The sequence below is a fragment of the Anser cygnoides genome, chromosome 8, assembly GCF_040182565.1.
Source record: "Anser cygnoides isolate HZ-2024a breed goose chromosome 8, Taihu_goose_T2T_genome, whole genome shotgun sequence".
Classification (NCBI taxonomy): domain Eukaryota; kingdom Metazoa; phylum Chordata; class Aves; order Anseriformes; family Anatidae; genus Anser; species Anser cygnoides.
The window spans coordinates 32,257,436-32,282,474 of record NC_089880.1 but is presented as its reverse complement, the minus strand read 5'-3'; the positions used below and the strand labels follow the sequence as shown (position 1 = coordinate 32,282,474).

Below are 25,039 nucleotides of genomic sequence, written 5' to 3'. Positions count from 1 at the left end.
TTAGGTCTCTGCAGCACCTCCACGACTGCCTGCGGAAGACCCCGCAGCTCTCCCAGTGACAGGCACGCCACCTAACCGGCACCGGAGTCGGGTAGGGCAGGACACCGCAGTAGCACCCGACCGCTTCTCTGTCAGAGCTGGGGTGTCCTCTTCTGCGCCGCTGGAACCGGCTAAAAGGCACCCGGACAGGAGGAGCGGCTGAGCAGAGCGCTCAGAGGAAACCTTGCTTTGCATTAGCAGCGCCGAAGCACGTGCCGGGACCCGATCTTCTCTTCTCCAGGTTTGTTATTGCAGCGTGTCCCCTGGCTGAACTCTACATGTTGTCACACGCGCAATAATAAGAGTTCAGCAAAGATAAATGACTGCGGTGGACAGGATCATGGCCTGGGTACTGCACCAAAGCCCACAGGCACGGGCCGGTGCTGATACCTCACATTCAAAGCAGCGTCCATGCGCCCTGCTGCGGGTTAAGGGGAGCAAAGTAAAAGAATGAAGTAACAAAAAGAGTCTTTACAGCAGCCAAAGTTGAAATACGGATGCAATATATGTAAAAAGCAAGCTGCAAAAACAACCCATTGCTTTGTGTGATTTTCCTCGTGTGTGTTTGTGCCAGAAGGAAGTGGTTACACAGACACGCAAAAGCAATGTCCTTCTGGAGGGACAAAGCGTAGAAAGTGGGAAAGTTCTTGCGGCAAAAACTGAGGATATTAAATATTGTGGGGCTCTGATCTAGGCTTAGGCCTCTTGTTGTATACATTAATAATACACAGCTTTATATATTTGTATGTGGAGGAGAAAGGAAATAAAGTGCTTGTGTCATTCTGCAGATCAGAAGAACTCAGTCCTGTGTCCTCAGGCACATGCGAGGAAGCTCTTGCTTTAGGGGCTCTGGGGCAGAAAAACATCAGCCTCTGAAGAGATGCAGGGCCAAGAGCGTCTCCTCTTGCTGAGTCCTTATCCAGTCCTTTCTGAAAAGGAAAACAGAAGTTTAACAGGGAAAATACAAAGCTCAGACTTGTTCTAAGTTTTACGGTTTTGTTGCTCTGAGCCAGAGCTGGAAGTTTAGTCCCATGCGTGGCAATTTTGTACAACTTGGGTTTGTTTGTTTATTTGTTTTGTAAGATCTGAAGGTGTAAGATGTAAAGGTGGAAGATGTGAAGCTGTAAGATGTGAAGGTGTAAGAATTAAAGGTGTAAGGTGCTGTAGTGTTGCTTAGCCTGGAAAGGAGGAGCCACCAAAAAGGGCAGTCTGTTTTGGATCGAGAGGTTTAAACGTCAACATTTCTGCGGCCCTGCTATTAATTATTGCTGGCTGCAAACAAGCGTAGTCATTTTCCAGACATATGGCCACTATTTGTTTGGTAGTTGTGAATGGCATATAAAACGCCTTTTTAAAGGATAAGTGTATAAAAATAAATGAAGCTCATTAATCACCGCAAGGACGGTTGGAACAGCAAATCCTGTTGTTCATCAAAGGAATTATTCAGCTGGTCAAGAAGCATAATTTTGCCGCTAAAGAACTGAATTATTTGCATAGTCCCAATGAGAGCGTACTTGGTGTTTTTTGAAACCTAGAAAATACCTGCTCCAGGCGGCTTTTCAGTTTGCCTAAAGGTGGGGATTGAGCTCAGTTTTCTCCTCTTCTCCTGTGCGGTGAACGAGGGGCCCACCAGCAAAAGCCCCTGCTCCCATCAGAAGACCGTCAGAGGAAATGTGTCAGCAGGTAGGTAAATGGCAGTTAATTAAGCTGATGACTATAAATGAATTACTGGAGAGCTGCTGCTTTAGCCCACGAGAGGGCATCGCTTCCTGGGAGCCAGCTGGCTGCCTGCTAAGCATGAGGAAAATTGTCTTTTTTTAATTAGAAATTGCATGAGTTCACTCTCTTTTGACTTTTTTTTTTATTATTATTCTCTGTTTATTTTACATCAAAACGCAAACAGTGGTCTTTAAAAGCTAGCTCACTTAAAAGAAAAGCAGACACCTTTACATTAATTTGGGAAAAATAAGTCCTAACAAAAACTTGAAAAACCAGATCAGGTTTCTTGCCATTGTCGGAAGTCTGAAAAATTACAATTGTAACAAAAACTGCTGCCGGAACTGCAGTGGAAGCGCACCTTGGGTGAAAACACCCATTTTCCCCCAAGCCAGGCAGAAAACCAGAGCCACAGAGCCCTGCGCCCGCTCCGTCCCCATCCCTCCCCACCAGGAACCAAACGAGGGGGCAGGGGGACACCGTCCTGCTGCGGGATGCCCGCAGGTGCGTGTCGGGTGATGGTTTTTGGGTGCAGAGACATTGTTTTGGGCTGCGTTATTCCTGCGTTGGCCCCAGTGTGTAACGAGCGAGGACGTCCTGGTGCAACAAGCACCCGGAGCACTGCAACGGCACCGGCTGCCGGCACGGCGGTGACATCTCCCCGCCTGCGGGCACTGCCTGCGGAGGGGCTGACACCGTGCCCAGACCCGGCTCTGCCAGAAGAGTCACGGCTTGGCTGCGCTGGGATGGCGTCAAAGCCAGCTCGGCTGGGGAAAATAGAGAGGACACGACGGCCTTTCCTGGGAGTGCCACGTCTGCCAGACTGCGGGGCTGCAGCTCGGGGGATGCGCTCTGCACCAAATCCCTGTTGATAGCACACCAGTTTCCCCAGTGTCGGTCTCAGAAAGCCACGGTTGCAATGGGGCCGCAATTTTCTCCTTTCCCAGTGCCTGCGTCAGGCCCCTCACCGGGGTGGGGGGGGGAGTGGGTGAAGGCAGGCGGCAGGATTTGGTGTGTGGGGCCGGCTTCCTCGTGTAGTGCCCACGGCCACCTCCTGCCCCCCTGCCAGGGAGAACTCAGGTTTTAAAGCACAGCACCGCTGCCGATAGAAAGGGAAAACAGGACGGGCACAGAACCTCAGCTGTTCGTGTCCTCCTCGATCTCCACAAAAATCGGTCGGGTATAAACCCGAAACTTAACGTGACCTAACAGGCGCTGCCGCGGGCTTCCAGGCCTGGATTCAAATTTTCACCAGCACCCTCCCCTGCGAACAAACACGATTTGCGAGCGACTGGGGCACCGCAGCGCCGCGCCCTGCGAGCAGCAGCAGGCCGCGGCCGTGCCCGGCGGGGCGCAGGGCAAGCCCCGACAGCCGCCAGGCCCGCTGCGGGCCGCGCTCACCCAAAGCCCGTGCGCAGCCCGGCTCCTGCCTCCGCACGGGCACCGGGGGAACCGGAGGGACCGGGTTTGGTGGCGCAACCGCTCGCGGGCCTGGAGGAGGCTCTGGCTCCGCGCACCTCGGTGTGCGTCCCGGCACGGAGCCGGGCGGTGGTGCCGTGGTTGGTGTCTCCTGGCCCCAACTCCCCACGGAGGCCACTCGCCTGGGCCCGGTGCCATTGACACGGAGTATTGGGGGGGTTCTAAGGGCTCCCTCAGCCCCTGTTCTACTCTTTCAGACTGAAGGCACAGAGCTTGGGTAAACACCAAAGCATGGCCAAAATCTGTCTTCGAAGCGCTCGAGGCTGCTGTGCCGTCCCGAGCCCCGTCCTGCTGTCACTGCCCTGCCGCGGGGGCACCCAGGGGCATATAAACCCCTGCGTACATCGTATCACCCCAACAACACGTCACCGCACCCAAAACAAGAGGAAAACCCCCTTTTTTAACACGAAAACTTTTATTTCCGAGAGCCCCAAACCGCGCGGCTCCCCGTGCAGCAGCACCAGCAGCATCGGGCGCCCCTCGGCACGCAGCCCCCGGCCCCCAGCCCCGGCCTCTCCGGGGCGCTGCGGGGCCGGGGCCGGGACCTCCGGGGTCCTCCCGGGGCCGGGGCCGGGGCCTCCCGGAGCCTCCCCGGGGCCTCCCGGGGCCGGGCCGGGCGGGGCGAGCGCGGGCGGAGCGGGGCGGAGGAGGCGGAGCGCGGGGCCCGGCCGCCCGCTCCGGTCGCCCCTGGAGACGGGCTGCGGGCGGAGGACGGCGGCGGGGAGCGGGGCCGGAAGGACGGACGGGCGGACGGACGGACGGTGGGTCGGGCCGGGCCGGGCCGGGCCGGGCCGGGGGCTGTGGCCGGGCCCGGGCGGGGGTGGCCGGGCAGGGCAGGGCAGGGCAGGGGCGGCGGCGGCGCAGGGAAGCGGCCCGCGGGCGGGCCCGGCCTCGGGTGGGCCCGTGGCGCCTGGAGCGGAGTTTGTAGCTGCTTTTTGCTGCTTTTTATTTATTTTATTCTTTTTTTCCCGTCCCGGCCTCGCTCTGCCGCCTCCGCGAGGGGCCCCGGGTGGGGGAGCGCCGCGTGCTGGGGCCGCGGGGAAGGCTGCGCGGGGCTGGCAGCGGGCTGCGACTACGGGCTCGCCTCGCTAACGGCACGGACTTCGAAGTTCAGCCCCACGCTGAGATTTGCTCGGTTTGGGGCAAAAAAAAAAAAAAAAAGGCAAATGCGCTTTGCCCGCCCGGCGTGGCTGCACAGCCCCCGCGGCGTCGCCCGCACGGCCTCGCCCCGCCGGCCGCGTGTGCGCCGGAGGCCTCGCGTGAGGGCGACGGCGAGGCCGGGACCGGCACCGGGGCCTGGCACCGCGCTGCAGGGGGGCTGCAGCGGGACGGGGAGGCCCCAGGAGGGTGCCCGGCTGCCCCCGGAGGAGGCCGGCCCCGGCGAACAGCACGCGGTGTGGGTAGCGCCGCGTGTCGCGCCGGCTTGGGAGCGATCCGTCAGGCTGCTCGCCGGCGCTTCTCGGGGCTAATTACATCCTAACAGGTTGCTCGTTTGCATTTATCTCCCTCGTAAGTTCGTTTAGGGGTAAAATCCTGCGAGTAAATACCGAGTGCCGGGCGGCAGCGGTATTTCGTGCTGCTCCTGTGCCACGGGATGGGATTAAGGGATTAGCATGCGGTTAATGACTCCTCAATCCCGTGTTTCATCCTTGCGCTGGGTGTATTACCGGAATTTGGGGTGTCTTTAATCCAGCGCTAAAGTGGCAAATAAATTCGGAAGGGAAGCACCTTGTGAGGGCTGAGCCTTGCAGTGAGGCAGGCTTGTGTGATCGCACAGCTGATGGGACCACCTTTTTCTTGCTAATGAAGCACTCATGCTACTCGGAGACATCGGGGGGCCCCCAGACAGCAATCGCTGCTGATCGGCATCACCGCCAGCATCCCTAACCCCTTAGCAGCACTAAGTTTCAACACAGCCATTGCATTTCAGGCACGGCTGCTGTTTCAGATCTCTCTCTGTGGCCGTGTAACAACTCCTTTATGAACGCTGCAAGTTCGTTTCTTCGGCTGTGTTCCTCCAAATACTCGGAATACTTGAGCCCAGGTCACGAGAAGTTCCTCTGCAGCGCAGAGCCGTGGGAGACGCAGGCAGGCGGGCGGCGGCGGCTCCACAATACCCCCGAGTGTTCTTCAGATCCTCGGCCCGCCGGGGAGACGGCGAGCGCCACGGCTCTTCCGGCCGGGAGCGTGCTTTCTTCCCAGATGCATCGTCTTGCGATGAGGCTCATTGCAAAAGCAAATTCAGACCGCTCCGGAAGTCCGCGGGGCGGCCCCGTAAATCTCCACCACGGGCCGTCTCGCTTCATCCCCCTACCAGGGCAAAGATCTCAGCGCGAGCCGTCCCCTCGGGGGCAGAGAAGAGGGACTTCCGAAGCAGTCTGTAATTAGCACGGAAACTCGCCCCGACAGTACTGGCCAGATTGTTTAGCAGCGCTCTCAGAAGGCTTGCGTTTCTGCAGATAGGTTGTCGTCTGCGTGCCCCAGAAAGGAGCGGGGCTCTCGGGCCTCGTGTTCCAGCACAGAAAACCCCTTATCTCGCCGAGATAGGAATCAGTAGTAAAACTTTCACTGGCTTTAATGAAAGCAGAAAGCGAGTTCGCCAGATCTGGGAAGTAGTTGCGGGCTTGCCTTTTCTTGGGAAGTTGGAGCTGCAGATGTTGGGCGACTCTCGGGATTTGCTCGGAGTTAATCACCGCCGGAATCGTGCAGCTGCTTTCTGCGTTTCGTGGTCTTACACAATGAGACCTCGTTTTTCTAAACCCGAACACTGACGCTGCATTTGACACGGTGCTCTCTTCTGAAATCTGTTGAGGATTATAGGAGGGAGGGGGAAGAGAAAATCCTGAAGTCATGAGCAAAAGATTTTTACTCTGTGTTCTCTAAGGATTAAAGAGAAGTAGCAGAAAGAGCAGAAGTAATGACAGGAGTCCTCACAGGTACGGTAGAGTTCTCTGTGGGGTTTTCTGGAGGTAGGTAAAAACAGATTAGCAGAGGAAAACAGTTTGGTGTTAAATATGAACAAATGGGTGGCGCGGCAGGCTGCGAGAAGACAGATTCGGACAGTTGCCCGCTGAATTAATTGGCAGGGTGTGGGTAATGCCGGGAAACCCCATTTGCTGCCTTGCCTTTCGTGTCTCCTCCAGCACACCCCTGCGCAAGCAGAGCTTTCCACGCGGGCGTTGGGCAGGCGTTGGACCCGCGCAGGGCTCTCCCCAGCACGGCGTTTACACTCGGCTTCCCGGGGCCGTGTCAGCGTCTTGGCGTGTGAGGGGGTTAGAGCGCGGGGAGCGCCCGCGTGTCCTGCCGGCCGGCCCGGCGGCGGAGTTAGTGCTACGGCGGGCAGAGAGGGCTGGTCTTGCCCGTGGCATCGTCCCCAGCCCGTGGCATCGTCCCCAGCCCGTGGCATCGTCCCCAGCCCCGGCCGTTTGTCCCCAGCCCCGTGCACGCGGGGCCGGGGCTGGCTTCATGCTGGGGAGCTCCGAGTCGGGCGGCTGCAGGGCGTTCTCCTGGGGAAGCGGAGGGCGTCGTTAGAAAGGGAAGGTGCGGGCAGGGGATCGGGGAAACCTGTTGTTGGAGTCTGGCTTGCAGAGCAGGAACTGCTGCGGCGGCCGTGGGTGGGTTGGCAAAGCCTGGCAGGCAGCGGCCCCGTCCTGGCGGAAGGGTGTAAAAGCTGGGAGGGATTCGGGCCGTCCCGGCGCCTTGCCGTGGGGCGGCGTGTCTCCCGCAGCACCGTCACCCCGCGCAGCCCCTTGCCTTCCCTGGCATCTCCTGCCTCCGGGCGTGTGCCGAGCAGCCCCAGCAGCAGCAGCAGGGCGGGGGCTCGGTGGCCCCGAGCACTCGGTGACCGCAGCAGCGTCTGCAGCGTTTCCAAAACGCCGACCCTCGCTGTAAAGAAGACGTCCCTCGGCCCGCGGTCGCCGCAGCACTTCTGCTGCTTTTCTGTGCTTCGTGGCCCAGCAAAGCTGCAAAGCTTTCACCGCACCGACACGGGTGTATTATCACACGGGCGTGTTTGACGGAAGGCGATTTTAATTGTTTATAAATGTAAGCCTCAGCTTCAAATTGCTTATAATGTAGGAAGTCTGCCTGCAGCGGGCCCTCTCCGGAGCCGTCTGTCCCCAGCTGGACGTGTTTGGATTTCTGTCCTGCCCTCTCAGGGCTCTCTGCTTGGGCTTCCCCAACGCTTGGTGCAGCCTCTGCTGTTCTGAGGTGTTTTGATGTATCTGCGTATGCCTTTGAAGTTAACGAAAGAGGAAAAGGCTCTTTGCAAGACCATTCATCGTTTCAGCGAGTAGCCAGTGTATTCCCAGAAGAAAATTCCCTTTCTGGTTTTAAAAATAAAATCAGACGGATACAGAAGGTCAAAAATACCTGATTTTTTTTTTTTTCTGTGCTGCCACCTTACAGCGAACGTGCAAAAAAAAACTCTGCCCAGGGTGGTTTACTACAGCTTGCGTTCGAGAAGTGAGGTTCTCCTGAAGGACCCTTTGCAGCAGCGCCCTGCAGCTCTGTGGTTTCGAAGCCTGCTGAGGGCAGGACGGCACGTGGTGGCGTCCCGGCGGACGCTGAGGATGGGTCCTTCAGCTACACAACCTCACTGAGCCGCACCTGTATGCCATCCAGAGGCTTACCTCGTAGGTAAGAATTACTTCAAAGTGGCCGAGGAGCTAACTGCGTTGTTCGTTTTTCTGTCCAACCCACGCCCGGATCGGTCGGGGTACAGGAGGACGTGCGAGGGCCGTCGCCTCGGCGTTGCGGAGGAACCGTCCCGGCTGCTGCCGGCGTCGTGGCTGGGAGCGTTCGCGCAGGAGGAGGCTGCGGGGATGGGGCTGCCCCCTCCTCGAAACTGTTAGAGAGTGTCAGACTCGGGCAAGTACGGTTCAGACGGGCTAATGCATCACGAGAGTAGGTAAGATTGTGTTTGTGTATACATTTGGTTTAGTGCCGAGCTTGTAAAAACCTCTCGGGCATCTAGCAGCTTGGAAGGTAAACCTTAGAAGGAAGAAAGCGTGCATCCTGAAACGGCGGGCAGCCAAATGAGCCAAACTGGCTCATCTAAAAAATACAGGGTTTGCTCTGCCCTCTCCCTTCAGCGGTCCTGAACCTCCGCGAGCGTAGCTGGCAGAAGCGATCCCCTGGAAAGCTGTGCTGCCGCAGGACATGCTTGAAGGGAATGTAAACCAACATTAAATACGGATCTGCAGTCGTCTACCGGTGACGCAGAAGTCCAGGAGGCATTGATTTCTGAATCAAAATAATGACAAAAGAGTCCCTGATTTAAGTCGCCAGGAAACGTGTTCGTCTCAGCGCTGCAGAAGGAAGTTAAGCGAGCGCAATGGAAAGATTGTAGGTTCAAGCCGAAGAAGTCGGGCGTTTGGGTCTCCGCTTGGAGCGGGGATGAGCAGAAGGCAGTTTTGGAAGCCCGACCGTCGTCTTCCCGGCTGCAGCTGGTTTGTGTCGCTGTGAGGCTGGGGGGATTTGCCCTGAGAGCGGGGCTGGTCCCGCTGCAGCCGGTGCTGGGCCCCCGGCCTGCCGCCTCCTCGTCCTGCTGCACGCGCGTTCGAGCTGCTTCTGAAGCCGTCCCAAAACTTCCCCATTTCAGGCAGACTTTTTAGGTGGGCAGAAGACTCCTCCTCTCGCTTCGCTGCAAAACGAAAGCTCGTTGCCATTAAAAGCTCGTTTTGTGCAGCACAGCCGTCCGTGTGGGCACAGGCCGGGTGCCGCGTGCGCTTCGTTTCCTCGCTGCGTGCGAGAAGCACAGGCTCAGAGCTGGGGAAAACAACGATTCCTGCGGCTGGGCAGTCCCGCTTTTGATGCGACTCGTTTTTCTGCTCCTCACGATGATTTAAGCAGCAGCTATTAACACTTGAGCGCCGTTTCCAGCGTGGGGAGAGGGGTGTGCTTTGTTACCGGGACTGTGCCGGCAGAGCCCACCCCTGCCTCCCTTCACCCTGCCTCTCGGCAGCGTTGTGGCTTCGCCCCGCACTGGGGTGGCGCAGTGGGGTGGCACGCTGGGGGTCTGCCCTGCATTTCCTGCCTACCAGCACTTGTAAATTGTGGCTAATTGCACTGCTTGGCTGGTTACTGACCTGCGCCGGGGCTTGGAGCCAGGCCTCCACCAGCCCTCGGCAAACGGGGCTTGGTTTTTGTCCAAAAGGTGTCAGTGGCGATCCTGGCTCCTGCCAGGCCTTGGTGAATGAGTTCTTGGTGTCCCGGCTTCTTAGTCTGAAGGCAGCCGGCGCGGGCGGGCGGCTGGCACCGTGCTGGAAGAGCGATGGCTCCGCAGGGCCGCAGAGTTGCATAATTTGCATTGTAAATGATAGGAGAGGTGAATGTGCTGATTACCAGGCAGGGCTCAATGCCTGCTCGCTGGCTGCACAACCTGAAGCTGTGCCGCGCGCCCCTGGGTGCCCCCCGGCTCGCACTGAGCCCGCACGCAGCCTCCGGGCAGGGCCAAGGCAAGGTGATTGAAAAAGCAACGTGGACTTGTGAGCGAAGGCCCCGCTCTGGCTCTCACAGCGGGTGGGTCGCCTTAGGATCACCTCTCCCGCCCCCAGCATCAAGGCAGCCGACGTTCGTCTCCCAGGTGTACTTTAAACAAATAAACCCCCTGTGATCTTCAGGCGCCCGTCAGTCGCTGCCTTCCATCCTTAGGGTGCCCATCTGCGTGTATCGGTCTCCTCGCTTCACTTCCATTCACGACCAAAACTCTTAGAAAACTGCTGCCCTCGCTGAATTGCCATCGTTTGAATGTTGTAAGGAAGCACCGCCCGCCGTTCCGTATCCATTTTTCTTTAATACAGAACAAGCTTTGCGACCAGTGCTACGTTAATCTCGTTTTATTTCTCTCTGTTAACCCGTATCGAAGTCTTGTAGTCAAGTGTGTTTATTCATTTATTTTTCCCCAGCTGTAGCGTGGTGGAAGTGAGGCCGGGGCGCGAGGAGGCAGTGAGAACATGCTGGCTTCCCGCACGGCTGGGAGCGGCAGGGAGCCCCCCAAGGGAGCCAGCCCCAAGGGAGCCAGCCCCAAGGGAACCAGCCCTGCGCGGCCGCGTTCTCAGGAGGGGGAACGGAGCTGGGTCTTGGGGAGGCTTGAGGAAGGTGTTCTGGGGGGCCCAGCTCAAAATGCCCCAGTCCTTGCGATTAGAGTTAAGCCCCAGGTGCTCCTCTTTGCTTTGGCTTTCTTGCACTGCTTACAGTCGTTGTTTTACTCTGTTTCAGGCTCGCTGCAGAAATAAAATCCAAGCAAGGCGGACGAGCAACAGGGCTGCCTATGTAGGTGAGTGTCCAGCACACACTCGCTCCTTTCTTCCATTGCAGAACACCAAACAGCACGGCGAGGCCCAAACCCCTCTGATTTCATTTAATTCTGCAGTAGAACAAACACAAAACACTCAGCTTCTTTGCAGAGGGAGGGTCCCAGCGTGCGGCACGTGCCTGCCTGTGTTCCTCAGGCTGCGGCCGTGCCCCGGCCCGTGCTGCGGGCGGCGCTATGCCAGCAGCGGCTGCTCCTCCACCATAACCCTCGTCCGACTTCACGTTGAGCGCTGGGGCAGAAACGCTGTTTTGAAGGGGTTGCTGCTCCCACGGAGGTCAGGTCTTTCCTTGGGGCTACCCCAGTTAGCAAGGGGTGGCGCGGAACCTTCCGTAACTGCTGTATTTGTTGAAGCGCGTTCGTAGTTATCGCTTGCCCACCTCTGAAGGCAAAGCCTCCTAATTCTCCCTTTTCTCAAAATAAACACTCGGATAAATTCCTGCAGCCAAGCGGCCTGCGTGATGCTTTGCACCCCTTTAGTGACTTTGACCCGGGAACCTTGGAGCTCTCCGCAGAGCATCTCCCACCCGGCTCTCGGCTTTATCTCTCTTTCAGACTAAAGAATTCGCTCAAGGTCACGCAACCTGCGGCTGGGCTGCGTCTCGTGACTCCCCGTCTGGAGGTTTGACCACGGACCGTTCCTGCCTTACATGCTGTAAGACCGACTGATTTTGGTACAGCCTGCGTCTCTCTGCGCGTTTCTGTAGCTCGTTTTTGTCCTTTTCTGCTGTGCGCGAGCGGGGCGGTGCCGCGTGGGGAGGAGCAGCTCCCTCCCGGGGGAAGCTGCGCCCCGGTTTGGCAGGGAGCAGGTTGCCTCTCCTCGTGGCATCAGGCTGGTGACTTGAAAACAGCACTTCTCAGATGCCTTTTGAAGTAACCTGGATCTGGAAGTGAGTTTTCACGGCTTTCATTTATACTGAAGACATAAAAAGTCCGGGCAGCGAAAACACAGAGGAAAATAAAAGCAGGTTTTTCCACTGCTCCTTTCCCAACAAGGAAATTGGGTTTGTCAGAATCGCGTGCTGGGAGGCTGACTTTGAAATCAAACGTAGCTGTGGCCCGGACTCAGTCAGCAGGACTGTACTGGGCTAACTGGTGAGCCGGAGCTGATGAGGGAACGAGCCCTTAACAGAGAGCCCAGAAGGTTAAATCCAGGTGAAGATCTTGGCGGTTGTCTATTTTTCGTTTCGGATTATTGGGGATTTTTATGCATTTTAGAAAGACTAAGAGATCGGCAGTATTGTTTATAATTTGAAAAAGAGAGAATTTACGGGTGAGGATGTTCTTGTGTGTAAATCCCCTGCAGAAGCAGCAGGCTTCCCACGGCGAACTGCGGGCCACCGTCAGCACTTGCTCCGGGAGCTGCAGGTGGAAGGAGAGTTTGTCAGTGCTGTGCGTTTCTTGTTAAATAAGTGATTTAGAAACATGCTAACGTGTGCCATAATCCAAACAAGGGGCACAGAGACGGAACAGGATTGAGGCGTGCCGGTCCCCCTTACACCACCCTCCTCTCCTGCCTCTCTGCCATGTCAGACCCTGTGCCTGTGTTGACTTCAGGCCCACCTCACCTGTAAAATCGGCGCGTGTGCAGGCTGTACAACACGCCGGCCGGTTGTGCACAGGACAGGAGCTTCTGTGCCCAGCAGAAAAGAGGCTGGGTCTTCTGGGGCACCTGCGTTGCCTCGATCCCTCCAGCTCTCGGTAACGTGCGGGGTAAATCCCAAGGGACTGCTATCCTGCGCTGCTCACACCGTGCGCCGGGTGCTGCAGCTGCCGCCTGCTTTAGCTTTGCTGTGCACGAGATAGCGTGATCCTTGAACACCTAAAAGGGTTGTTACCGTTTGGGAAGGATCTTCTTTTCTTTTACCAAAACCAAACTTTTTCTAGGAACTCCAGGAAGCCGCTGATGCCGTTGCCACCAGTAATCGTTCCCAGCAGAGGCAGCAGGCAGGGGCAGGACCCCCAGGGTTCGCATCAAGGGCACTGGGCTTGGGGCAGCAACATGCACGAGCGCACTGAGCCCTCCTTGTGCAGGTAGAACGGTTAGAAAGCCTCCAGCCCACGCTGGGCTCTGCTCCTTACGCGTAGTTTTGAGGCGGGCAGGGTTCAGCTGCGTCCCTGCTCCCCAGGCTTTGTTTCCCACCGTGTCTGGCGGAAGGAGGCGGCTCAGCCGCTGCCTTCCCCTCCGCCAGGCCTCTTGCCCTGCTTTCCACTGGGTGTCAGTGCGGCCCCGCGCAGGGCTGGGCGCCTGGATGTCCGTCCGTCCCTCTGTCCGTCCCTCGGGCAGCCCCACGGGTGCGGAGTGCCGGCCACCTCCCCTCCTTCGAGTGCTTCCTAACTGGGGCTGCACCCAGGCCAGCGGGGTCCCCGCCGCGGGCAGCTTTTGTAGCGTGCCCTTTGGAGCTGTGGATGGGACGAGCAGCGCTACCCAGGAGGCGGGCGGGTGAGTGCTGAAGGTGTCAGCAGGCTGGCGGGTGGGGGAAGCTGTTCTCCCTCCCCTTCCTCCGCACCACGTCTTCCCATGCCGGGTGCCACACTTGGTACGCGTCCCGGCTTCCCAGCTCGCGATCAGATCCATGCTCTGCTCTCGGCGCACGGAGACGCTGCGGGCTCCAGAGCAAGCCCCGTCCCCCTCCGGGCGTGCTCGGATGCAAAGCGGCAGGCGCTTTGGCTGACGGTCACGCCGGGAGTTCTTCCCTCAAGAGGTTCTTCCCTCAAGGACTTGAAAATTTAAAAAAAAAAAAACAAGGCCGTGAAATGCACAAGCACGGAGATGTGGAGATTTTCCGACGCTTGGGTCCAGCCGCGTTCTGCGCGCTGATCTTGTCGCGCTGTGCCGTGCCCTCGAAGCAGAGTCGTTTATTTCAGCCCCCGGCTGCGGCCTTCGGTGCCGGCACCGGGCTTCTTGGCCAGGACTCGCCGCTGCTGGCTTCTGCAAGTCGGAACAGACCTGGCGCAGGGCAGCCACGGCTTCCCACAGCAAAACCAGCTGCGGCGTTCAAGTCCCGACGCGGCCCGCAGCTTCCAGGCTCCCACGCGGGTGCCTGCACGTGCTGAAGCGCTCGCGGCGCGCAAGGAGCCTGCAGCAGCCGGCGAGCCCTCAGCGCCGCGCCGCGGGCAGCGGGCTGTGCTGCAGGGCGCGTGGCCTGCGAGCGTCCCGGCGCCGGAGAGGGGCGAGCAAAAGCGCTGACCTCGGAGGTAGGAGCGAGCTCTGGAGAGGCTGGGGAGGTAAGGGGAGAGAGGCGGCGGGAGGTGGGTTTTCCTGGCGTGTTCTTGCTGAATTGCCTGCAGAGCCGCAGCGGGGTGAGAGGGTGCCGGGGGGGGACGGTGCTGGGGGTAAGGTCTCACTGCAGAGGGTTTTGAGGCAGCTCTGTAAAGCAGCGGGGAGCTGTTGCTGCCATGGGGCTGGCGGCGATGTGCAAGGGGCACCCAGCTTCAGACTTTCAGGAAATGCCCGGGGAGGTCGCAGGACGGAGGGTATTTTCTTTTGTAACCCCGCAGCGTTCGCTGTGGAATCGCCAAACCCGCGAACGTCGGACCCCGCCGTGCCATTTCACGGGCAGTTCGGGAGCCGAGCGCTGCCTGGGCGCCCCCCGGCCGCGTCGCCCCGCGGGCAGCAGCCCTGCTGCTGGGCTTGCTGCCGTCCGTGCCCTTGGGGCCGAGCGTCCCCGCGGCGCGGATCCCAGGCGCTGGCCGAGCCTCCCTGGGGCAAAGCACCCGTGGTCGGCGCCCCGTGGCGGTCGGCACCCCGCGGCTGGCGGGACAGATCGGGCTTTAATTATCCCGGCTGGAGCTCAGCCTTCGCGCCCGGCTGTGTACCTGCCGGGGCCGTTGTTCTGAGCACCCGCTGCACCTTATCCTCCTTGCTGACAGCCCGTGGGAAGAAGTAGGGCAGTGCCTTAAAAGCAGGGCTCCTGGAGGGAGGAGAGGCAGCTCCACCTGGCCGTAGCCGTTTCTGCTCTTACGTACTAAAAAACGCGGGTACACGTCCTGCGTGAAGCGCGCGCCGGAAGGTTCACGCGTTTTTGTAGCTAAACCTCCCCGTGGCCAAACGCGGCTGGTGGGCACCCTCCTCTTTTAAAGATCGTTATTTAAACAAGCCCAGGTCCTCAGTTTTCCGTGGGAAAAAAAAGGTTTTGTCCTTTTTTTTCCCCCCAAAGGATGAGCCCGAGCCTTCCCAGTGGCACGCTTGGTTTGCTCCGCTCGTTTGTTGATGGAGGAGTCTCAGCCCCGCGTGTGCCCCTGCCAGCGAGGTGTCTGCAGGGGGCAAGCTGCCCTCGGTGGTGGTCATCCCTCTCCCGTAACAACTTCATCCGAGACCCTCGCTGCGTGCTCAGAAGAGCTTATAGCGTTTCTGCACATCTGGTGCCCTGGGCTGTGTCCCTTTAGGGGGGAGTATGGACCGTAAAAGTGTTCTCCGGGGCGGGTAGTGCCATCCTTTCCCGATGGAGGAGCAGGGGAAGCAGTAACATCCAGAGCAGGGGGTAGGGACGGCGGGTGGAAGAGGGCACAAGGTGACCGCGAGGGCACGGCAGCGTGTGCCACGGTACGCGGTGGGCTGCGGGTCTGGGAGCCGAGTCCTGCTGGAGGTAACGGCTTCCGCAGCAGAAGCCGATCTGCCGGCAATCCAGCCGGCTGCGCCTTTCTGCTCCTGGAGGCTCCTTGTGTTACGAAGGGGGGAATGAAAGCTGCACGGTGTGCTCGGGGCTGAAAGCAGAGAGAAGCTCGGCACGACGAGCCCCGAGCCGCAGCGGGAGGCGTGCAGCAGGTGGCCCGGCTGGCGGGCGGGCGGGCGACCTCCGGGCCCCCTCGCAGGCGTGAAGCACGGGCACGGAGGCTTGCTGCTCTTGTTAGACCAGCCGCAGCTGGAAAAAATACACCCCGGCTGTTTTCAGACATAGCCGCGTGCGCTTCCAGAGCACTTCGTGGGGAAATGTCGGTGCTGGGTGGGGGTGCCGGGCACGGCTGTTGCTAGGACTGAGAATTGGGTCCCTTTGCAGCTCCCGAGTCGGAGGCGAGCGGGATTTGTGCCGTGACTGCAGCTGTGCCGGGTGGGGAGCTTCTCCCGCCTCTAACCCTGGCCCTGTAGGGCCCTCCTGCTGCGGGGTCGCTTGTGGGCTGGTCGGGGGCCGCAGGATGTCACCCAGCGTGCGTCCTCCGCTGGGCTCCTGCCCAGGTGCTGCCGCAGAACAGCGTGAGATCACACGGGGGGGGCTTCGTGTCCTTGCACTGAAAAGCTCGGCGGGACCTCGGTTTTTATACGGAGGTTTAATAGTGGTGGCTGCATGCTGCTGGGGGGGGACAGGAGGATGAGGTGGGATGGCGTGGGCTGTGCGGCGCCCCTGGGGGGCTTAGTGCCTGCGAGCTGGGGGCGGCCTCCCCAGCCGTGTGGTCGTCTCGTTGCAGGTGGCTTTGTGCAGGCAGGGGAAGCACGGGGCAGGACGGCACCCTGCTGCTCCAGGGGCACCCTGCTGCTCCAGGGGCACCCTGCTGCTCCAGAGCCACACTTCGGGAAGCGCTGCCCCAGGCTGGGCGCGCACAGCGCGGGTCCCACCAAGCGTTTGGGTTTAGACACCAGCGCCCTACAAGAAACCCCACAGCCGGAGCCGTTTGCTTATTTATTTCATTTTTATTTGCTTATTTATTTTATTTTTATTTGCTTATTTATTTGCTCATTTAACAGGGCGGCTGCCAGGGGCTCGGGGAAGCAGGAGGGGAGCTGACCCGGTTGTTGGCAAATCTCTGCGGGAGAGATTCGGTAACCCTAGGAGGGCCGTTAGAGTAACGCAGCTTCTGTTTGTCTGGGGGGGGAGGAGACGCAGCAGGTTAATTTTCTGATGTTATGGTTTTGTTTTTGAAACGTCCAATTTATTAATGCAGCCGGGCGGTTGGGAAAATAAGCATGGGAACTTCGTTAACGAGGCCGTTCGTTTAGGAAAGGAGAGGGCGCTCGGCAGCAGAGGCGCTGTGCTGGGGGCGCGGGGAGCAGAGGCAGCACAAAGCCCACGGCTGCCAGCGAGACGGGAACTCCTCGCCTCGGCTTTTAGGTCTGCGGTGCCTGGTTTCAACCCTGCGGCTTTAAAACCGAAATGCCAGGATTAGGGGGGTGGGCAGCTGCGGAGCTACCCCACGCCTCGGGGTGCGTCCGTTACCTGTAAATAACAGATTGCTTGTCGTTTGGTGGGCCGTCAGGAGCACGCTGGCTGACACCCATGGGTGCCACCTCCTGGTCCCCGTTCCCCCAGGCCTCTCCCCCCCCTCCCCCCCCCCCCCCGGGTTTACAAAGCTGAGCTTCTGTGCCTGCGGTGACCGCCCGGCGTGTCCCTGCGCTGCCCGCTGCTGCGTGAGCCTCCCCGGCTGGCTGGGCTGGCCATCCCCGGCTGGAATTGGCAAAGGCTCCTTCGTGTGACTCACGGGGCTTCGGGGTTACTGTGCCGCGGCCTCCGCCTCGAATTCCTGGCAGCGTTTTCACTTGGACTGCGTTTGACAAATAAGGTGGGATGCATTCAGCGCGCACCTCCCTCCCGTTGCCACTTCCAGTGACAGGCATTCCCCTTGACTTCCCCTTTCCCGGCAGTAGAGCGAGCCACCTGAAGATTAACCTTTGTGAACGGGTTGTGGCTGTGCCGGACCGCTGTGCGTGTGTCCCTCAGCCTCCCTCCTCCTCCCAGGTACGGTGCAGGCTGGATCACCCAACACGCCTTTTATTATCCGGGCGCTACCAGTGATTCAGCGCGCGGAGAGCTCGCCGGGGCCCGCGTCTCCGCGGTGGGCACCGTCCCGGCTGCAGCACGGCGCCGTGTGAGGCCCGGCCGGACGGTAACCGCAGGCCGGTCGTGGCGTGCGCACGGCTTTGGGATGCCACGCGTCCCCCCTCTCGTCCTGGCGGCTGCGGCACAGCCGGACTTTGCCCCCCCACGGCCGGAGCTGCTCCCCGCGCGCCGTCCCCGCCCCAGCGCTGGCTGACTCACGGCGGGGCTCCCTCGCCTCCTGCCTCTCCGCGCCTGCCTCCGGTTAGGGCTGGAGCAGGCTTGCAGCGCTGCAGGGCGAGCTGCCGTCGCGCGGACAGCCCTGCCTGCCTTCCTCCCGCCCTGCCTGCCTTCCTCCCGCCCTGCCTGCCTTCCTCCCGCCCTGCCTGCCTTCCTCCCGCCCTGCCTGCCTTCCTCCCGCCCTGCCTGCCTTCCTCCCGCCCTGCCTGCCTTCCTCCCGCCCTGCCTGCCTTCCTCCCGCCCTGCCTGCCTTCCTCCCGCCCTGCCTGCCTTCCTCCTGCCCTGCCGGTCACCGCGGTGCTCACCCGCGTGCGCCCAGGGACCGTTCGCGGTGCGCAGCCCGGTGCCAGCCCCGGCGGCGGCTCTCGGCCTGCGTGGGCAGCGTGCGGGGCGCCGAGCAGGGCTCCTGCTGCGCCTCGTGGTGCTGCCGCCCCGCAGGCCGAGCGCTGCGACGAGCCTCCCCCTCCTGCTCCTCTTCCCCTGCTTTTGCTCTGGGAATTTTGCTTTGGGAAGCGAGGGGCCCGTGGGGAGGGGAGGCAGCCGAGATGCGGGTACCGAGCCGGCTGCGGCAGCGGCACAGCCACCCGCACGGCCGCCCTGCTGCACGCTGCCCTGACCCAGCTGCCTGCTGCCCTGCCCAGGGGCACGGGGGGCTCCTCCGCTCACATTTCCGTGGCTTTGCTGCAGCTCTCCCGGGGCAGCTGCACGCAGGACACCGGGGCAGGCACGCTCAGGGGCCGTGCCGCAAGTGCAGCGCCTTCCTGCAGCCACCCAGAGCCTCGTCTGCTGCCGAGCGCTTGCTTGGCGCCGTGATCTTTGAACTGGCATGCGTTTAAAGGCTCTGAACTTAAAAAAAAAAAAAAAAAAAGCGCTTCCCCCGCTTACCCCAGGCTTGGCACTCGGCGTGCGTGCAACGTTTGAACCGGTTCTGCTCCGCGCCTGCCTCCTCCCCGCTGCACGCACCAGGAAAGCAGCCGGGAGCCCAGGAGGCGGCTGCTCCGCGGCCATGTGGAGCAGGGAGATTCGTGAGCGCCCTTGTGCCGGTTGTTCCGGGGCGTAGGAGTGCAATGTAGGATTGCAATCGCAGCACCGGTGATTGCTGCCCCCCCTGCCTGCGTGCGAGGGTCGCGCTTTGCGACTGCCGTGAGCCGGGCCAGCACCGTGCGGGCAGAGTCCTCCCGCGTCCTGCCGGCACCGCCGCTCTCGGCCCGCGCCCGGGGAGGCTCGGAAGCTGCACCGTGCCCTGCCGGTGCCTCACCGGGGGCCGCACGAGGCAGCTGGGAGCTGCGGAGCGTGAAATACCTGTCGGTACGGCCCTCGCGGTGCTTCCCAGTGCCGCATCACGAGCTGCTTAACCCGAAGTTAATCATCTGAGCCTAGTTAATCATTCGGAGACGGCTTTAATGGGTACGAAGTTGGAGTTGTTTTCTCCAAGTCAGCCGACGCTGTCACAAACTCTTTTTTTTTTGGCGTGTGACCCTGTTTCTCGTCTGCTCAGCTAAGCCCCGGGCGGCGAGCTGCCTGCCGGGACGCTTTGGGCAGGCCGCGGCCCCTCCGGCCTCGGGAACCTCTGGGGTTGTGCTGGAAGGGGCTCGCGGGGCATCGGAGCAGCCAGCACCCCCTCGGGGGAGCGGCTGGGGGCTGCTCTGCCGTTCTCTCGGCGAGGAGCAGGGCTGAACCCCGCGCCCCTGCTCCCCGGGGAGGCGTTTCTGGGTGAGCGAGCAGCGCCGGCGTGGTCGGCCCTGGGCCGGAGCAGCGCGGCCCCGCGGGTGGTTGGTAGCGGCAAATGCTGAAGGGTGCTGGTGCGCAGGGTGCTGGGCGCGGACTGCAAACGGTCCTCGGCCAGCACGGAGCGCTGCACTTGCCCGCGCTGCTGTCGGGGCAGGAGGCCCGAACCCGCTGCTCCTGGAGCTCCTGGGCACCTGGGGAAGGTGGCTCGGAGCAGCCTGCAGAGCCTTTATCTCGGGGCGGCTCCAAGAGGGTTTTTTGCCTCTCGGTGCCTGGGCTCTCCGCACCCCACGCTCCCAAACCACTGCCACAATCCCCACCTCGCTCAGCCGCACGCAGAGCCAGCGCCTCGCCAGGAGCCTTGTGGCAGAGCACGCTGTGGGGTCGGGCAGCTCAGGCTGTGCAGGATCCCCGACGTCCTCCCGCGGACGTCCCTCCTCTCTTTGCCTTCTTACCCAGAGAAGGAAAGTCCCGGGGCTGCTCTTTTATTATTTTTTTTTGCCTGCTACGCCTCCGTACGTGGCCATATGGGAGCAGACGGCAGCTGGCAGTATTTCTGTGAACTTTGGCTGTCGTTTTGTGTGCGTGCGCGTCTTTTTTTTTTTTTTTTTTTTTCCCTCGGATGTGTCACAAAGCTGCTGCAGACCTGAAACAGCCTGGGCAGATGGGGCAGGGCAGGGGAGACTCTGCCCTTCCTCCTGCTGCGATGTCCTGCTGCTCCGGCCAGGGGAGATGCTGCACGGGGACCCGCTGGGGTGGCGGCGGCAAAGCCATACAGGGGGGCTCCGTGTGGTTTTCCTGGGGGTGTCTGGTGCCGGACTAGCCGACACTCAGCTGGCAGCTCCCGTTGTGTAAAATAAGAAAAAAACACCTTTGCAGCGTATTGCTGTTGCCTGTTCGTAGGGGTGCAACACGCTGGGCCGCCTGCTGGGAAAATAACCCGCTGTCTTTCCAACAGAGCGCCTCCGGATCTCTGAAAATGTCTGGCAAAACGGCTAGCACCACCAACAACATAGCGCAGGCCCGGAGGACTGTCCAGCAGCTAAGAATAGAAGCCTCAATAGAGCGGATAAAGGTGAGAGCACGTCCTTCTTCAGCCCTCCTTTTCTCCCGTTTTGCCCTGGATGTGATCAGGGAGCGCCTGTGCGCGGGGGCACGCCGTTCAGCTTTTTTCCCCACCTGGAACTTGACCTTTGTGCTTCAGCCCAGGAAACCTGAACACAGCCAGGTCCTGGGGCTGCTCTCAGAGGTGCCCTCGGGTACTTCGGTGTTTCACTGGCTTGCAAAATAGACCAGGGCAAAACGTGAAGTGCAAGTCAAAAGTGTGCAAAAAAAAAAAAAAAAAGCAGGTATAAGCTTCCAGTCTGATATGTTGCGTTAATTGTGTGATTTTGCTACATTCTTCCAATGGCTGAAAGTTGCATCTGCACCTTTGTGTCGTTGAAAGGAAGGTCGTTGAAACTGGTTTTCTCTAACTCAAGGCACAAAAGAAGCCCGACTCTTTCCCCAGCTGGAAGGGATGGGATATTGGGTACACTGGTAATATTGCCTGGACGGATTTTGTCTGTCTGGCTTCTCGAATTATCGCCCAGCCCCTCCTGGAGGCCAGCAGCACAAACCTCCAAGTGCACACGGCGGAGGTGCCTTTTCCACGCTGGCTGCGGAGCGGCGTTACGCAAGGAGGGACCGTATGCGGCGTTCTAGAAAGTGTTAGTCATCCGAGGACACTTCTGTTTGTTCTCCCCGGTTTTACAGATGATAAGTTCCTTATTACAAAGCTGCTGTATATTTTGAACCCCTCCTGTTTATTTTTAGCTTTCTGCAGGAGCTACGTAAGAGCTGAGCAGTACTTTCACCACCTGCCACAAACTATCCCCAGGGCTCCTGGAAGAGCACGGCACCAGGATTCATCTTCTTCTTCTCTCTGCAGATAAAGCTGGCCCCAGCGTCACACCCAGGACAGTCTGGCTTTTGCAGGAAATAGGGTCTGGGCCCAAATAACGTGTTGGCTGCCCAGCATCGGTCTGTTCGTGCACAGGGCTTTTCCCCAGTGGGCAGCTCCTCCGGTCGTATTGCTAATTCCAGGGAAATACGTGGCCATTTTATGGTTTTCTTCTGTCTTCCGCAGGTGTCAAAGGCGTCAGCCGACCTAATGCTCTATTGTGAAGAACATGCCAAGAAAGATCCGTTGCTAATGGGCATACCTGCCTCTGAGAACCCCTTCAAGGATAAGAAGACGTGCGTTTTGTTATAGGAGCGCTCGCGCTACCGCCGCGCTGCGACGCGGGGCAAGGCACAGGCAGATGTATAGACAAATAACCTGTAAGGTACCTGCTAGTAACTCTTCTTTTTCCACGTGTATAAATGATTTCTTGAGCTTTCGAAAGCATTTCCTCTGTTCCCGGTCTTCATTAGGAAGCGGGTTACAAACCGAATTAACTGCCCTCCGGGCCGAGGGAGCGGGGTCCTCGCCGGGGGCCGGCGGGCGCGGGGCTGGCTCCGCCGTGAGAGCCGCCCGCGTGCCCGGGGAGCCGCTCTGCTCCGGCCCCGCTCCCGACTTCCACAAACACCACCAAAGTTGCCTGGCTTTGCCGACAGAACAGGGACAGATTGGGAATCCCAATTAAACATCGTTTGTTTCAGTTTTTCAGGTTGTGCGTGCACGCAGAGCGGGCAGCGATACCTGCCTGGGTGACGCACAGCCGTGCGCTCATGCACATACCCACGTCCAAGTGCATTATTTAGCAACAGCTGCCTTGAAAACCATTGTAGCAACTGCTGGCGAGCTCCAGCGACTCACGTCTACGTCTCTGTTATGCCTCTTTCTCTTGACAAGGATTCGTAAGCGTAAAACCTAAAGTGGCAGGAGTCAGATAGCTGAGGGTTTTTTCATAGCTCTTCAAGAGGAGTTGAAAAAGCAGAGTTTTCAGCTTCAGTTCTGCTCAATTCTGCTTTTCTGCTTTCTCTAATTAAAGCTCTGTGTTGGTATTAAAAAAAAAGCTGTCGGAAGAATTAAAGGCTACAAGCTCACGTTTCCCTGGCTTTGTGGCTGAGGTGGAGGTATGGTTCTGTCACTCCAAGTCTCGTTTGTGTTTTGTTCAGGGATTCAGAACTTGGCTCTCTTTTAAATTCCTTTTTAGAGGGGAAAAAATGCCAAATTGTATCCAGATTGTGGTTATGCAAATATAACTGGGGAGCCTTTCCATCAAGTAAGTGATTTTATATATATACGTAATAAAAACCTCCTTGTGTGTGTGTGTGTATAAACTTTAATAGAATATTTATACAAACATTGCATATTAACAGAAAACTTCGAGGGGATTTAAAATAATCCCGACTTCAGCTGGCTACCAATGTTCTTTGTCTTTCTCTGTAGCCGGTGGTTCGGAGGCTGAAGTCCTGATCTGCCATAACCGTGCATTTCTGTAACGCCCTTTACAGAACTTATTAACCACTTGTAATTTACTGTCTTACATTGCCTATTTGTCATTTCTATATTAAATTATATATGCACTGTTGATAATATATTGAGAACTTATACATTTGTTTAACAAGCCTCTTTAGCCAACAGTTCACAGACGCGAACACAAGGCTGGCAGTAAGAGAGCCGTACTGCTTATTCTCTGCTCACCTTCAAATTATTTTTATAACTATTTTTCTAGTGACAATTTCAAACCAACGATGTAGATCCACGCTGATTTTTTTTTTTTTTTTAACTCTCATTTTGTAAGGCACCTAGTTCAGAACAGACCTTGGCTGCGTGTGGGTATAAAGGGCCGGCAGCACCAGGGGGGCTGAGCAGGTCGGGGGGCGAGGGGAAGCTGCCCACACGGTGTTGTCCCGCAGCAATCCGCGGCGTGTCCCAGCTCCCCGCCCCAACCAAGGCAAGCTGTGTAGACGCAAAGATGACTTTTAACGTCGTGCTTTTTCCCTCTGGTGTTCGCCCTTAAAGCAGGAGCCGGCGGTGACGTGGGGCCCAGCTGCGCCCCGCTGGGCCGCCGGGGTCTGCCCTGCACCTGGAGCTGCGCAGCCCCCGTCCTGCCCCCCTCCTGCCTCACCCCACCGCTGCACGAGGCGCCTAACCTTGTACCTCCTAATAAAGACGTTTGGCATGGTGCTGCCCTTGGCTCAGTTACTGCTCGCACGCGGATCCCCAGCGTTTCCCGTGCCCTGCCCCGGCCGCCCACGGGGCTCCCCGGGGGGCTGCTGGCCGTGGGTGCCCCTGCCTGCGGGAAATCCATCGCGCCCTACGGACCCGTTCCCCGCGAGGTGCGTTTTTCTGCCTCTTCGTACAATTCTGAACTCTTTGCAGCTCTGGGGCGAGGATTTCTCTCAGCATCTCCTTCGTTCTTGCTTACACGTTGGAAGAGGGTATGTGGGCGCGATGCGTCGCCGGTCAGAGGCGTGGGGTTAGCAGCGCGGCGCAGGTTTTCCTTCAGGTGCTTCTCAGTCCGGGCAGACCGCCTGGGAGGGACAGCTAGCCCAGCGGCACGCGGGTGGCCGCTCCTGGCGATTCACGGTGCAGCTGTTTGGGTAACCCCTGTGTTTTTACCTGCAGTACGCGGGGGGCGTATGGCCTCCCGCGGCTCTGTCTCCACTTGTAACTTTGCTCTTTTGGTGTAAATACTCCAGTGAAGGAACAGGAATTGTACGATCCTGAAGGAACACGGACTCTTCATCGGTGCAACGAAAAAGGAGAGACGAAACCATTGCCTTGGACAGCAGCCGGGGGTTTCTGGAGGTAGGATAGGTGCTGCCGGCGGCTCTCAGCGGCTGGCTGGGCCCAACGCACCACGGCCCTGCCTCTCGGCGCTCCCACCTCGAGGCTCTGCTGTCGGGGGGACCCCGCTGCCACCCCAGCGTGTGCGGTCGGTCCCCTGCCCCGCAGGCCAAGGAGCCAGCTGGGTCGCTGTTTTTTCTCCGTATTTCTCAGCGAGCCTCTCAAATACTCCTGCTCCCTCTGCTCGTCCAGCCTCTCGCTGCTGGCCGTTCCCCTCCGCCGTCCCTGAGCATTGCACCTTCGCACGCGCGCGCCCGTCGCTGGCTCGGGGTGCCGGGGGCACGGGGCCGGGGCAGGGCTGCAGCCCCCGGACGGGACCGGGGGAACCCCTGCGGGTGCCTCAGGGGCGCTGCTGCTTGCGTGCGAATCTCTGCCCCCTCGTGCCTTTCGGCGCGGCCCTGTACGGGTCCAAGTGCTGGGGCCGGAGGGGAGGAAGGCGGCTGCCCCCCTCCCGGCAGGGCTCTGGGCTGCGGCCTGGCCGCGCGCGGCTGTCGGCACAGCGGAGCCCTGGGGTCACAGCCCCGGGAGCGCCCTGCTCCAGTGGGGTGACTCCACTGCGGCTGCTCTGGTTTTATTTTTTTAAAAAACAGATGTTTTACAGAGCCTTGGTAAAGCTGTGGTTCTTTTTTTTTGGGTGGGGGGGTCGTCTTTCCTTTTGTTTCTTTGCTGTGCCCAGCTGATCGGATTTCACTTGGACGCCCCCCCCTCTTGTATTGACGCGTTTTGGTTTTGAGTCAAAGGTCCGGTGTTTGTTACGAGGCCAGAAAAGGAGGCTCTTCGGAAGCAAAAAGCCTTAAGTTTCATGTGTGTCTCGCTGTTACTGGGTTTATGAAAGCAGGGCCTGAACTGCCCCCTGCTACGGGGCTGGCACTGAGCAGCAGCCTCTGCTTGGCCTGGCAGGGGAGGATAAAAGAAAGGCCTGGCCTTGTGCCGCCAGGTACTTGTGGTCCAATGTTTTTTCCCCGGTACCCAAATTTGCGCTCCCCAAGCAAC

General features: G+C 59.3%; 1 protein-coding gene across 2 annotated transcripts; it reads left to right on the top strand.

Annotated features, from left to right (window-relative positions):
- The first annotated feature begins 3,843 nt into the window (after window positions 1-3,843).
- On the top strand, window positions 3,844-23,381 carry GNG12 (G protein subunit gamma 12). 2 transcript variants are annotated; one of them, XM_067001772.1, is made up of 5 exons: window positions 3,844-3,995; window positions 10,456-10,513; window positions 11,105-11,223; window positions 20,225-20,341; window positions 21,395-23,381. In XM_067001772.1, the coding sequence occupies exons 4-5, from the start codon at window positions 20,246-20,248 to the stop codon at window positions 21,518-21,520; spliced, it is 222 nt and encodes a 73-aa protein (XP_066857873.1). In that variant the 5' UTR covers window positions 3,844-3,995; window positions 10,456-10,513; window positions 11,105-11,223; window positions 20,225-20,245; the 3' UTR covers window positions 21,521-23,381. The 2 variants fall into 2 exon arrangements, with proteins under 2 accessions (XP_066857873.1, XP_066857872.1); XM_067001771.1 differs by having other exon boundaries at window positions 3,846-3,995; window positions 11,105-11,204.
- Window positions 23,382-25,039: the final 1,658 nt, after the last annotated feature.